Source organism: Hemibagrus wyckioides, linkage group LG13 (assembly GCF_019097595.1).
Source record: "Hemibagrus wyckioides isolate EC202008001 linkage group LG13, SWU_Hwy_1.0, whole genome shotgun sequence".
Lineage (NCBI taxonomy): Eukaryota > Metazoa > Chordata > Actinopteri > Siluriformes > Bagridae > Hemibagrus > Hemibagrus wyckioides.
Genome location: NC_080722.1, coordinates 7547470 through 7561085, shown reverse-complemented (window position 1 = coordinate 7561085; position 13616 = coordinate 7547470). Strand labels below are relative to the sequence as shown.

The 13616-nt window shown below is 40.7% G+C and overlaps 1 protein-coding gene across 2 annotated transcripts in view; it reads right to left on the bottom strand.

The window, feature by feature from the left end:
• Window positions 1–13616, bottom strand: part of dock1 (dedicator of cytokinesis 1) — a 268380-nt gene that overhangs the window by 226235 nt on the left and 28529 nt on the right. For both annotated transcript variants that reach the window (XM_058405904.1, XM_058405905.1), the window contains exons 2-4: window positions 1010–1093; window positions 453–493; window positions 210–265 (exon numbers count right to left, since the gene is read on the bottom strand). In XM_058405904.1, the coding sequence (XP_058261887.1) occupies window positions 210–265; window positions 453–493; window positions 1010–1093 (181 nt within the window). The remainder of the gene's footprint in view (window positions 1–209; window positions 266–452; window positions 494–1009; window positions 1094–13616) is intronic.

Below are 13616 nucleotides of genomic sequence, written 5' to 3'. Positions count from 1 at the left end.
ATCTGGGACACAGCACAGTGTTCTGTATTGTTCTACTTCACTGAAGTGCAAAACGATCATTTTAAAACGATAAGCAAGAAATGAAAGGCTCAAATTATCTATAAATAAATAAATAAATAAATAATTTTAGTAATGATTATTTTTTATTTTTATTATTTTGATTATTATTATTTTGATTATTATTATTATTAAAAAGTCACATGACTTACCCACTGCCTTCGACTGTGGCCTCTTTCAGATGTATGTAACAGGTAGGAAATATGCCCTGCAATGAGGGGAAAAAAATATATATATTTCCCCGTTTCAACTGCACCATTTCAATAAAACCATTTGAAAATTAATCAGCTCTACAATGACTCCTGATATCCAGATGCACTTGAAGGAAACTCGAGTTCCTCGCCCAAGCTAATAACTCATCTCTCAGGCCCAGACCTCCTCGTAAATCAGCTCACCTTTTTTGAGCGCCTCCTCAGCCTGTGTCCCCTGAACCAACCTGCAAGACAAGATGTAATACATTACTGATATTGTAAACAGCTGTGATTGCATTACGCTGACAATATGCATCTCATTACCGGCATGCAAGCGCTCGTTCCTACGCACAAGTGAACGCTCGTATTTCCCCGTATCTGGGGGATGTGTTTAATAAATCACTCGGTGACATGATCTCTGAGGCTCTGAACAAAACATTCAACGCTAATGATTTTTTACAAATTGTATGTGCTCGGGGCCAAGCATGCTTATGCACAAGTTGAATAATGCCTGGATGGAGTAAATAAATAAATAAATAAAAATTGAATAAGTTTAAGGGGTAATTATTAAAAATGTCAAGCTCTGGCTGCTCATGGAATATGACCGACTCCAATCTCACATGCTACGATGGAGTGAAGGCATTATTCTCGCTGACAAAGAAATATGGCTCCATTTTCCCAGAATGCCATTGGTGTCAAACCTGTAGGGAATCCATCACAGGCAAACGAAGAAAGTGTGTGCATGCGTGTATAAAACTCACCTTCATACGTCTCCAATATGTGCACCGTGTCCCCGATCTGCAGTGAAAGCTCCTCCTCACTGCGAGCATCATAGTTATAAATTGCTAAAAGACAGAACGAGAAGAATAAAATTAGGTACATGTCAGCGACACAGGAGCGCAACACTCGCACGTTACCGAGAACACGGGCAGTGTGTGTACGTTTAAGCGAGTCGAGAAGGTTTATCCTGCAGTTCCTTTATATAATCTGTGCACAGTGGAACAAAATCTTGTTTCATCCAGGCCGTTACATGTAATGGAGTACAACAGTAGAGCTGCACAAAGTGCAAATACACAACAGCATGACACGGGTACAGAATGTACAACAAACTCTCAGGACCGTGTTGGGTAATTATACAGGACAACAGAAGTGTACTGAATGGAAGAAGAGCAGACCACAGATTTCACCACTCTGGGTGACCTCCTTTCATTCTTTCTTGCACTGATGTTTGTAAAATCAGATTAGATTAACTGATCCCATACAACAAACTCTCATTCATGAAATACAGGTTATTCAAGCCCAAATATTAATATTTCTAATAATTATAACTGCTTATAAATGTTCATGATTAGCTTTACTCACACACAGACCTATAGTCTTTTTTTATACCGATTATTTGCAACTGAAAATTAGCCAAAATGAGGAAATAAAATGCAAGCAAAGTGATATTTGAGAGCTGGGGCACAACTGATTAATTTTTTTTTTTTTTAGGTATTTACTGAGTATTTAGATATTTTTTTGTGTATTGCACCTTAGAGGGACAGTCAGTTTGAAGGTTCCTATATATTGTTGTCAACCTTTCGGCTGCTCCCTACGTGTGTGAGGGGTCACTACAGTGGACCGACTGGTCCGCACAACAACTTGGCACAGGTTTAATGCCGGATGCCCTTCCTGACACAATCCTCCCATTTTTATCCGGGCTTGGGACCGGCACTGCATCCAGTGGCTGGGGTTTGCGCACTGGCTGGGAATTGAACCCGGGCCTTCCGCATGGTAGACACCTACCACTGAGCCACCAGTGCACTGAAGGTTCCCATATGGCGGTGGTGGCTCAGGTGGTTAAGGCTCTGGGTCGTTGACCGGAAGCTCGGGGGTTCAAGCCCCAGCACCGCCAAGTTGCCATTGTTGTGCCCTTGAGCGAGGCGCGGTATCATGGCTGACCCTGTGCTCTGACCCCAACCTCCAAGGATGAGATATGCGAAGAAAGAATTTCACTGTACCATAATGTATATGGTGACAAATAAAGGCTATTTCTATTGTTGTTTCTATATACAATAGCAAAAAAACATTACATAATAATAGTAAAGTGAGTGTGATTAATTCAAACAAAGTAATCAACAATACCGATAGTCATGTCACTTATTTCGGATTTATAAATATATATTCTTTTCTTCTGAGTAGTAGCCATTTTTTTTTAAGCACAATCTTGAGCATCTTGATTTTTGGCCCTGAAGACAAAACTAAAACCTCTGCACTATTATTACAGTAAACATCAAGATATAAATCTTATGCATTAATTAATTTTAAAAATAATCTATCCTTGCCTGTACAAATAGACACAAGGCAGACGTCAGTGCTAGAAGAGTAAAGTGAGGGGTACAGCATGTGCATCACATCACACATGGGAGGGGGAAGAAAGAAAAAAAAAAAAAAAAGTGTCGTATAAGTAGAAAAAGATTTCCGGTAGCAGTTTATCACAAATAATTAACAAATACTGAAGCTCCCTGATGAAGAAAGAAGTATGCAGAAAATCCATTTACACAAGTTACGACTCGCTTTCTCGGTGCAATCGGACACGCCAGTTATGAGTTCAGTTCTGTCATGTGGTCTCTGACCAGCTGTTTTGTTCCGCACCCCAGTGTGATAAAAAGCAGTTTACAGGCAAGCCTTGCAAACTAATGTATTGAGCTAGCTTATAAAATAAATCAAATCTTTATTTGTCCCTGTTCATCAGTCCCTTTCTGGGGCTTTCTCAGTTTGTTCACATTCGCAGGGTCTACAAGCTGACTCCTCAGGCAGGCAGACTGAGCAGCTTTACAGTCACCATGAGGTGTCACACAGAGACCAGGAGTCTTTAGCAGAGGTCCTTGAATGTCAGAGATATGTGGAAAAAAAGTGGCAAAAAGCTAAACAGATCCTTGAGACAGGCAAGTTAACTTAGCAGCCAAGTAGGGTGAGTGTATACTCCAACTGCTATGCACTATTTACGACAGCTACCCTTAGGCCCTTAATTAGTGGTCAGTGTCTGGGCACCGGGCAGCTGAATGTGTATGGAGGAAGACTGTAACCTAGGATTGAATCTGATGTGAATTATTAAAAAAACAAAAACAAAACTCAAGACTGCTATTCCCAATACACTCAGACAAGTCTCTCTCTCTCTCACACACACACACCTTTCCAGATGTTCATTACTTTCTATACCCACCTCAGCCCATCAATGCAAAGCCACCATGCAGCCGCATTACATCTTTTCCACCTCCCCAAGTTCTCCCCCATTTCTGTGTGTCCTCAACTGACATCCTGCAGCTGCCTATATCGGATTTAACCCACATGTGCTCACCTGTAAAGCACCTGTAGGTGCTTATCAATCCCCGATCTCTACCGCATTCCCTTAGTAAAAACAAGCACGGCTCCACCTTGTACCCTGGTACAAGGAAGACTTGCATCATCCTGGCATCCAGGTGGTAGACTGAACTTCCTGTGGCTGTCCAAACAGTGAGTCAAGTCCGCTTTCAAACGCAGACTGAAGCCCCACCTGTTCACTAAACACCCAAAAGAGCACTAAAGATAAGAATGGTGCAGCTGGGTGGCTGTACAAACTAGTGTTCATGATCCTGAACTATTAGTGCTAGCATGAGAATATGCAGATAGCCATAGCTCATCTGGACCACTCCTAATTGTGTTGGTTTGCCTTCTAAGTGTAAAATCACTAACAGATAAAGTGTCAAGTGACCCCCTCACTGCTGGTGGACTTAATCTAGCAGTGACACTGATGTGCTTGAAACTTCAGCATCACTCAACATTCACATATAAAGTGACCTGTATGGTGGAACAAACTGATAAGAGGCAGTTACTCAGGTGTGTATAAATGTAGGCCCACTTTATTTACTCAGTTTATTTTATCCCTCTCTAATTATCAGGGTTTGAGCTATAAAGACACACCTACACATGCATACAAAAAGTATGAGAAAGACACTGAACGGAGTATTACATAAGATTAGTGGTGACACCATTACAACAGCACTCGTACAGAGTAACCTCTTACCACACACACACACAAAGCTTTTATTTATTCACCCTCAGTCAGATCTCTATAAAATGCCTGAGAACAGCAGACAAAAACAAGCTCACTCAGCAAGCAACAAAGACTTAGTTTCAAACAACTAAATTCTACCCCAGCGCCATGAAGTTACAAACAATAAATTCCAGGCAAGCGTTGGGAAATCCTCAACAGTTCATCATCGATAGCTCTCACTCTTATAGAGCAAAATAAAACGGTGGCATTTATTGTACAGAAGGTTTATTTGCAACCTGCCTACAACTGAACAGTCTCGAATTTCCTACGGGATCAATAAAGTATCTATCTATCTATATATCTATCCATCTAAACAGCAACAAAATAAGTCAATTCTTCTTCAGTGGCAAGAACAGAAAGGGTCGAAGTCAAAGTAGCAGTGAAAGAATCTACTACTATTATTCCTACACACAGACAAATACACTTGTCTGACTAACGTTGTGATTCACTGATATAATACAAATAATTGCTACACCCAAACCTAGCCTTAGCCTCAGGAACCAAAAGAAAATAGTTTGATTGTTTAATTTATTTGTTTATTTTTTTATGTATGGAAAATTAGGAATTAGGAACTACCAGGTCACAACTGTCACATTTGGTCCCCACCAGGATATACACCAATCAGGCATAACATTATGACCACCTGCCTAATATTCTGCTGACAAAACAGCCCTGACCCGTCCTGCACTGTGTATTCTGACACCTTTCTATCAGAACCAGCATTAACTTCTTCAGCAATTTGAGCAACAGTAGCTCGTCTGTTGGATCGGATCACACGGGCCAGCCTTCTCTCCCCACGTGCATCAATGAGCCTTGGCCGTTCATGACCCTGTCGCCGGTTCACCACTGTTCCTTCCTTGGAACCACTTTTGATAGATACTGACCACTGCAGACCGGGAACACCCCACAAGAGCTGCAGTTTTGGAGATGCCCTGATCCAGTCGTCTAGCCATCACAATTTGCCCCTTGTCAAACTCGCTCAAATCCTTACACTTGTCCATTTTTCCTGCTTCTAACACATCAACTTTGAGGACAAAATGTTCACTTGCTGCCTAATATATCCCACCCACTAACAGGTGCCATGATGAGATCATCAGTGTTCATAATGTTATGCCTGATCAGTGTAAAAACATAAAAATGTAAAAATATATAATTTACATCCTGAATTTCTGTAAAGCTTCTTTGTTACAATCTCCATTGTAAAAATCACTATACAAATAAAACTGAATAATACTCAGGTGGGGCATCCAAGTATAATCGATGACTACACAAATATATCTCAGCCCATATAAATTATTAATCTGTTTAAAGTATGCTCGGGGACAGAGCTGTGAAAAGCTGAGAAGTAGTGGACTGGAAAAGTTTCTGCTTTCCTGCGGATAGTTTGACACACAGTGTGATCCTACTGCTGTTTATGTAACTGGAAGACTGCTATATAATAAAAACATGTAAATGATAAAATTAAAATTAAAAATATAATAAAATGTTTATAGCTTTGAAAATGTCCATCTTATGAAGACCAGACTAGTACTTGAGCAGGGCAATTCATTCAAGAGTGCATGTATCAGCATGCAGGAGCCTGGAACATGGCAGTGAATAAGCTAAATCCATCAGCAGCCTGAATCCAGTGTCCAGCAGGCAGCAGCGAAATCTAATCAGCACAGTACACCACCTCCACCGCGTCTCCGTTCCAGCCAGGAGCTTTCATTTGCTTTTGTTCTGCTGCCGTCCTGCGTCCTACTATTTATCCAGACGCATGCGGAGAGAGCGAAAAACACAGAGACGGACAGAGGAAGAGAGGAAGAACAAGCAAGAAAGCGTGAACAATAGAAGAGGAAAATGACTCCGGAGAGTCAGTGACAGAACGAATACAACCGAAAAGCACAAAAGGGTGACTGATGGAGGAAACAGCAGAGAGACCCTCTTCTCGTTCTTCTTCAGAAAATGTTTTGAAAGAATTTTAACTCTTACATACGATTCATACTGCATGCCTTCACAGTTCACATGCCTAGTGCACTATTATAAATCTGTTTAGCTTGACGTGATGTGGCTTGAATAAGCAATTTATGTTCCTTGATGATGGTGTTTAATGGTTTTAATGGTTATATAATAAATCCCAACAGTTCTCGAATGTTCTTACCATTTTCACATTCAATAAAATATATTTAAAGTATGATGGCTGTTTTCATGTCTTATTTAAAACTGGACATGATATTTATTGGCTCAAGCTTGACACGGTACAGGTCAAGCTTGAGCCAAGCTTGGGCCAAGAATTCCCTCATAATAACTGTCTATACCAAATTTGGAACTATATATCTATTTAAAATTAGATATAATTGGCTTATCTGACATTAAAGATTAATCGTCCATTTATTAATGTTTCAGAGAGCCTTTTTTACGACTTTTTCGTAATAGTTTATAGTTTTTAGAGAAAAAAAAAAAAATCATAATAAATATCATGTCCAGTTTTAAATAAGACATGAAAACAGCCATCATACTTTAAATATATTTTATTGAATGTGAAAATGGCAAGAACATTCGAGAACTGTTGGGATTTATTATATAACCATTAAAACCATTAAACACCATCATCAAGGAACATAAATTGCTTATTCAAGCCACATCACGTCAAGCTAAACAGATTTATAATAGTGCACTAGGCAATTCAGGTTAATTCGTGACATCTATGATGAGCATTAACATAAAAAGGAGGCCATTTGGACATAAACAAGGAAGATCATAGTCTTGTCAACATTCACATGAACTCAGTATTATAAAGACTTCTCCGCTGGCCAGTTAAAATCTAGGTCCATGTTATATTGACATGCTGACAGACAGCAGCCAAACCTCACTATAGAGATCTCTCAGTTTACAATAGGCACAAAAACATCAGGTGATGTTCTATTTTGTCTTCAGCTGTCCTATATGTGTGAGCCAGTGCTCAGTGTAGCCTCAGATTCCTGTTCCGGGTTGATGGGAGTGAAATTCAGTGCGGTTTTCTGGTGATCCGTGTCAGGTTTTGACGTTTTGTCCATTCTTTTCTGCTCACCACGGTTGTAAAGAGTGATGACTCAAGCTACTATAGATTTCCCATCACCTTGAAGCCATGTACCCCATTCTCCCCAGCGCTCTCTCACTAACAGGGCTCACTGGTTATCTTCTGTGTAAATTCTACAGACTGATATATTCAGTAATAATAATAATTCACAAAATCCTGCAGATAAACGTAAAGCTCTTGACACAACAATCAACCAACTTACCAAAATGTGGATATGATCATAACGTCATCTTTAAAATGCTGACTTTCTTTCCTTAGTTCCATCCATCCATTTTCTATACCTACTTTATTCCTAATTAGGGTTCTGCTGGAGCCTATCCCAGCACACATTGGGCGAAATGCAGGAGTACACCCTGGACAGGTCACCAGTACATGACAGGGCCACATATAGACAGACAACCACCACACTCACTCCTATGGGCAATTTAGAATTACCAATCAACCTAATGTACATGTTTTTGGACTGTGGGAGGAAACCGGAGTACCCAGATTAAACCCACGAAGGCACGGGGGAGAACATGCAAACTCCACACAGAAAGGTCCCTGCCTGTTCGAACCCAGGACCTCCTTGCTGTGAGGCAACAGTGCTAAGGAAACAGACAGATAGGAACTTTTAAATCCAAACTAAATTTTAGCTTTTGGAATAAGATTGTGTGTGTTTGGCCAACGTTCAAAAATCTACTTTCTATTTGCTTTAGAAAGGAAACAAAGTGACCCAAGTTAAAAATGCAGATAGGACAGTAGTTCAAAGCTTAGAGAGCAGACCTTCTACTACTTTTATCACAATATTAGTATATAATATTAATCTGCTGTTCATAAACCCCTCAAAGTGGCCAAATGATGTATATGACATACCTCACTAACAAAAACAGGCACTGTTAATCTTCACCATTAATGGAAAAGGATCCTGCATAATTAGCCGTAAGTGTTCAGCTTACTTGCACACGTGTCCCCACACTCGCAGCTGCCGAGTATTAGCTCAACTCAATAGTGATGTGATTAGAATTAAAAGTGAGGCTGGCAAAGAGGCCAATATCCAGCTCTAATCCATGTGCATATATGTGCAACAGGTTATTAAGGAGGAAAAGAGCTGCAGAGAGAGGCAAAGAGAGAGAGAGGGAGGGAGTGCAGAGCAAAGAGAAAGCAGAGAAAGAGATAAAAGGTTCGCCACCAACCGAGAAAATCGGAGAGGAATAAAAGAGGGCATAGAGAATGAGTCTGAGGAAGTGTGTGGTAGTTTGGCAGGATGAAGAGCTCCCTGAAGCCTCACAGCGCTCCCGAGTGGCACTGTGCTGCCCACTTTCCTCATTGTAAAGCAGTATTTCTCCCTCCATGGTGGCTCTGAATGAACAGAGTGCATTGAGAAGCCTGCAGGAGAAAACCCAGAGCAGGATTCCCTGTGGTAGGGCTGTTTCTTGTCCTGTCTTTCCATCTCTCACACACGCGCACAGCAGGAGGCTCAGTCAGTGGTCATAATACTCCAAAAAGGCCACTGAAAATCTCCAATAAGCCACACTGAATGACCCCTGCTGGCTCGGAGAGAAACACTATCAGAATCCACTTAGAGATTTATAAAGGCTGAACATCACCTCTCAATCACAGAAATAATAGGAAATAATGTCAAGGACTAATAAAATCAATCCTGCACCCTGGACAGCCTGTAAGAGAATGCTGCTGAGCTGAAAAGAAGTCAGGATTTTTATATAAAATAATGTCATATTAAATGCAGCACATCCAGCCTTAGCAGCCACACTCACTTATGCAGTAATAGCTTTTAAAAAATAACATTTTACATGTTTGTTTTTTTACACATACATGTTTATGCGCATCACCACATACAAGACTCACGACTTAATGACAGGAAGAACATTGCACTAGTGTATTACTAACACCTGTGCACCTGCAGCTATCCTGTCAGATAATCATATGGCAGCAGCACAATTCAGATACAGGTCAAATACTTCACTTCATGTTCACATCAAACAAAGTAGGGAGGGAAAGGAAAAAGAAGGAAAAAAAAAAAAAAAGTCATCTCATCATTTTAACCCCGGCACGTTTGTTGGTCTCAGAGGATCTGGTTCGAGTATTCCCGAAAACCTGTGTCTCTAACACACACGAATCAACAGAAACATGCAAAAACATTGAGTGAGTGAGTGATAGGAGAGAAGGCGTGAGTGAGTGAGTGAAGGAGGAGTGAGTGAAGGAGGAGTGAGTGAGTGAGTGAAGGAGTGAAGGAGTGGAGTGAAGGAGTGAAGGAGTGGAGTGAAGGAGTGAAGGAGTGGAGTGAAGGAGTGGAGTGAAGGAGTGAAGGAGTGGAGTGAAGGAGTGAAGGAGTGGAGTGAGTGAAGGAGTGAAGGAGTGGAGTGAAGGAGTGAAGGAGTGGAGTGAGTGAAGGAGTGGAGTGAGTGAAGGAGTGAGTCAGAGAGAGTTGTGTGTGTGGAAACACCTTGTTATTAAGAGTGGACAGAGAAAAATGGTTAGATTGGTTTGAGCTGCCAGGAAGGATATAGTAACTCAAATCATTATTTTCTTTTTTTTTTTTCTTTTTCACACAACCGTGGTGAGAAAAGAAACAAATCCTGAGGTGAATAAACTACAACAGCAGGAGACCACACTGTGATCCACTCCATCAGCCAAGAAGAGGAACCTGAGACAATCATGGTTGCAGACTCACCCAAACTTCAGCTGTCCAGTCCAGATGAAGAGAAATAAATGAAAATAAACATAACTGCATGTTAATCTATCAGCTATGACACCTGCTCATGTGAAACCTTGACATGAGGCACATACCACCATCATAATGTTCAGGTTCAACTGAATTTTCAACCTCTACATTCCACAAACACAACAACTATCTGGATTTGTACAATTTATTACTTTACTAAAACCGTATTGATTAAATGATCACCACGTAAACTCTGATTTACTGAGTCTCCTCACCAATAAGAGGCAGAAATGTGTTTTTGGAAACCTTAATAAGAAGCATTAATCCAATTTTTTTTTTAAATCAATTTGTGCTGCATTCACAACAATAACTGCAACAAGTCTACCAACCACCATTTACACCACTGCTGAAAACACAACATTAAAGAAATTAAATACAAACTTGTTCATTTCAAATGCCCTATTTTCAATTCTCTGTCTATCCAGATGTTTTAACCTCCTCAATAAAGGGAGCAAAAAAGATAAAGGCAGACTGTCTAAAGGAAAAGGATGGGCAAACTGGTGATTCATGTCATGTCTGAGGAATCAAGATATCTAGCAAAACCTTTAAGGAACCTACTAAAACTCACATAAAAGATAGATACACAAGTGAACGGTCAAGACAGACAGGTCCAAGCAGAGCAACAGGAATTCGTGCACAGAAACTTTTTCGCAATTCGAGTCTGGTAAGGGTTTTACGAAGGGGAATTAACTAAATTAGGACTAACCAAAAGCTGAATAAATATCATAAAAATAGCCACTCAAAGAGAGGCAGCCAGAAAACGTGCATGTGATCACGTAGCATCGGACTTCCAGACGTGGTTTAGCTAATCAGACTCGGTGTGTCTTTAATGCAATTACACCTACTGATTACAGGGGGGGAAAAAACCTACAGGAGATCTAATCCTGACACTGGACACATGAAATGACCAGAATTAGCCCGGATCTCAACAGCAGATAGAATAAACACCTGTCTTACATTCATATAATCTTCCTTATGAAATTACAATGACCCCGAGTTTGTGAAGTTGACTGTTACACTTGACTAGACAACATAAAATGTGAAAAATCCTTGTGCGGAATTTGGAAAGTCTGACAGACAACCGATAAAAATGAAAGCCCCGTTTTGTATTTTAAACCCATCACACACTTCAATAGCATGGAACACGACCGGCGTGACCGCAACGAGAGAGGGGGGCAGCCTGTGCAAAGGACGCAGCAGTAATTCCTTTTTAGTCTTCCCATTAATGGAAGCTAATTGGAGGCTGTAATGCCGAGACACAGGCCTGAGAGTTTTTAATGGCCGCTGGCAGAAACAAAAGAGCTCACCAACTTCACAGAGCGCCACAGGTCCCTGTTCCCACATTAAATCAATTACATTCAGTAATCCATCATGTTTATCTGCACAGCTGCTCAGATAGCGCTGCTGCAATTAACCTGGCATTTAACAGTACACAAAGCGAAGGAGCAACAAGGTGGGAGGATGGAGTGGAGGGATGCGAGGTGAAGAGAAACACCTCAGACTACACTACAGACAGAATCAAAGTGTTATTCTCAGCAGCGCAGAGAGGTGGCTGCCAGATCTCCGGCTGCGTTCTAATAAGCGTGTCCTTTTACACTCAAATAGGCAGGCTGGGATATTACAGCTCGCTGTCAGAGACGTCGACAGACACAGGCGTGTTTAGACTGCTCCGACACAAAGGAAAACCCTGCTCCGGCTTTAAACAAGAGCTTTTACACGACTACAGAATGAGTGGAGTGAATGCATGCATTCTATATGCACACCATTTGACTGACTCTATACGACATTTTTTGCAAGAACGGGAACACACACACCTCTATCTTAGACTATTTGTATTTGTGTCCCACTACGCATTGTTCCGCTTTGTTCAGAGGCGATATCTTTTGTTTACAGAGTTAACTTCCATCACATCATCAAATCATAAGTTTCTGAACATCTACATTTACAATATAACAGTCAGTCCCTGAGCTGTGGGTGGAGCACAAGAGCCTGAGACTGGACTTTAGTTAATAGCTAGAGTCCCTTACTAATGACTGACCCCATTCCTAAAGGTTCATCTCTGTTCAGCTTCAGCCTGAGGAACTTGAAGGCAGCGACTCAGATCTCTGTACAAGTTCAGGCAAAGCTTTCTGATCAGCTGAGAAAGAAAAAAAGCATTCATCATCAGTTACATGCCTAAATGTCACTCGGGTCTATTTGTTTAAAATAAAAAGCAAGCTCTGGAAATAACTATAGCTTTGTAGATGTGTAGTGTGTTGCATTATGGGAAATTATGATGTTAACATCAAGGTATCAGATCAGTCACATTTCAGCAGAAGCAAATTCAAGGTTAGTTCAAATAGACACATTTTTTAAATGCATGAATAAAATGTCAACTCAGTACTGGAATTCATGCAACAGTACACACACACACACACAATTATTACCAAAGACAAATTAGGCATAAACATCTTGGCAGGTAGAAAGAAAACCCTTCATTTTACCAAGAAATGCACAATCCTGCACTGAAATCACCACACAAACACATCGCACTGGATTGGGTAACAAGACCAAGTCTAGTGAATTCAGGTCAAAATTCATTTTCAAAGTCAAAAGTAGCCGCTAATGCGTCCTTTATGCTCTGCGTCCTTTCCCCAGGGCATTTTCTGTCGGCTTTTGTCATTGGCCTAACTGTCGCTGTTGTCACCTCCGAGTCGTTATACAACGATCTTCATCCATCCATTTTCAGTACAATATATCCTACACAGTGTCCTGAAAAAACTGGAGTCTCTCCCAGGGGACTCAGTACACAAAGCAGGAAACCCTCTGGACCTAGTTGCCAACTCATCACAGCACCACTCTTCATCTCAAATGCTGGGGAAAAAAAAAATCTTCTTTTACTGGCTTCATACTGTCTGAAGTTTCACCCCAATCCTCACTGACTGGAATAACGATTCTCTTTATTTGTAAATTCTTCTCATAAAAGATCTTTAAGGCATAATTTGGTGTTATATACACACACACACACAAATAAACATTATGTTAATAACTCACAAAGCTAATGTTTTTACCCAGGAAAGAGAGACTGCATAAATCCTGAACTCTAAGCTTTAGGAGGCAAATTATCACAAAGTGCATTTTAACTGGATTTCAGTTTGTTTTATCTTAAGGCAGCTAATGAATAGGAACCAAATTGATTATCGTCATTTAACGTCGTGTGGCGAGGAAAAGCAGGAGTAAACGAACCCCAAATACGTTCAATATGACGGCAGGAATATACATATGGCACAATTAACGGCTCTGAAGCTATAGGCGTTTGATAGGAAATGCCACTAAAGGTTAAGGAAGTAAAGGGAAAAAAAAAAACAGGCTGAATGTCGGCGATCGATTCCCGGGCCGAGAAAATCCACGTAGATAACAACTTTATCCGTGTTTCACGAGAAGAACAATCAAAAGGTAGTGCCGATCACATGCTATAGATTCTGAAAGGATCCCTGTGAGTGTGTATATGAGACAGAGAGAGAGAGAAGA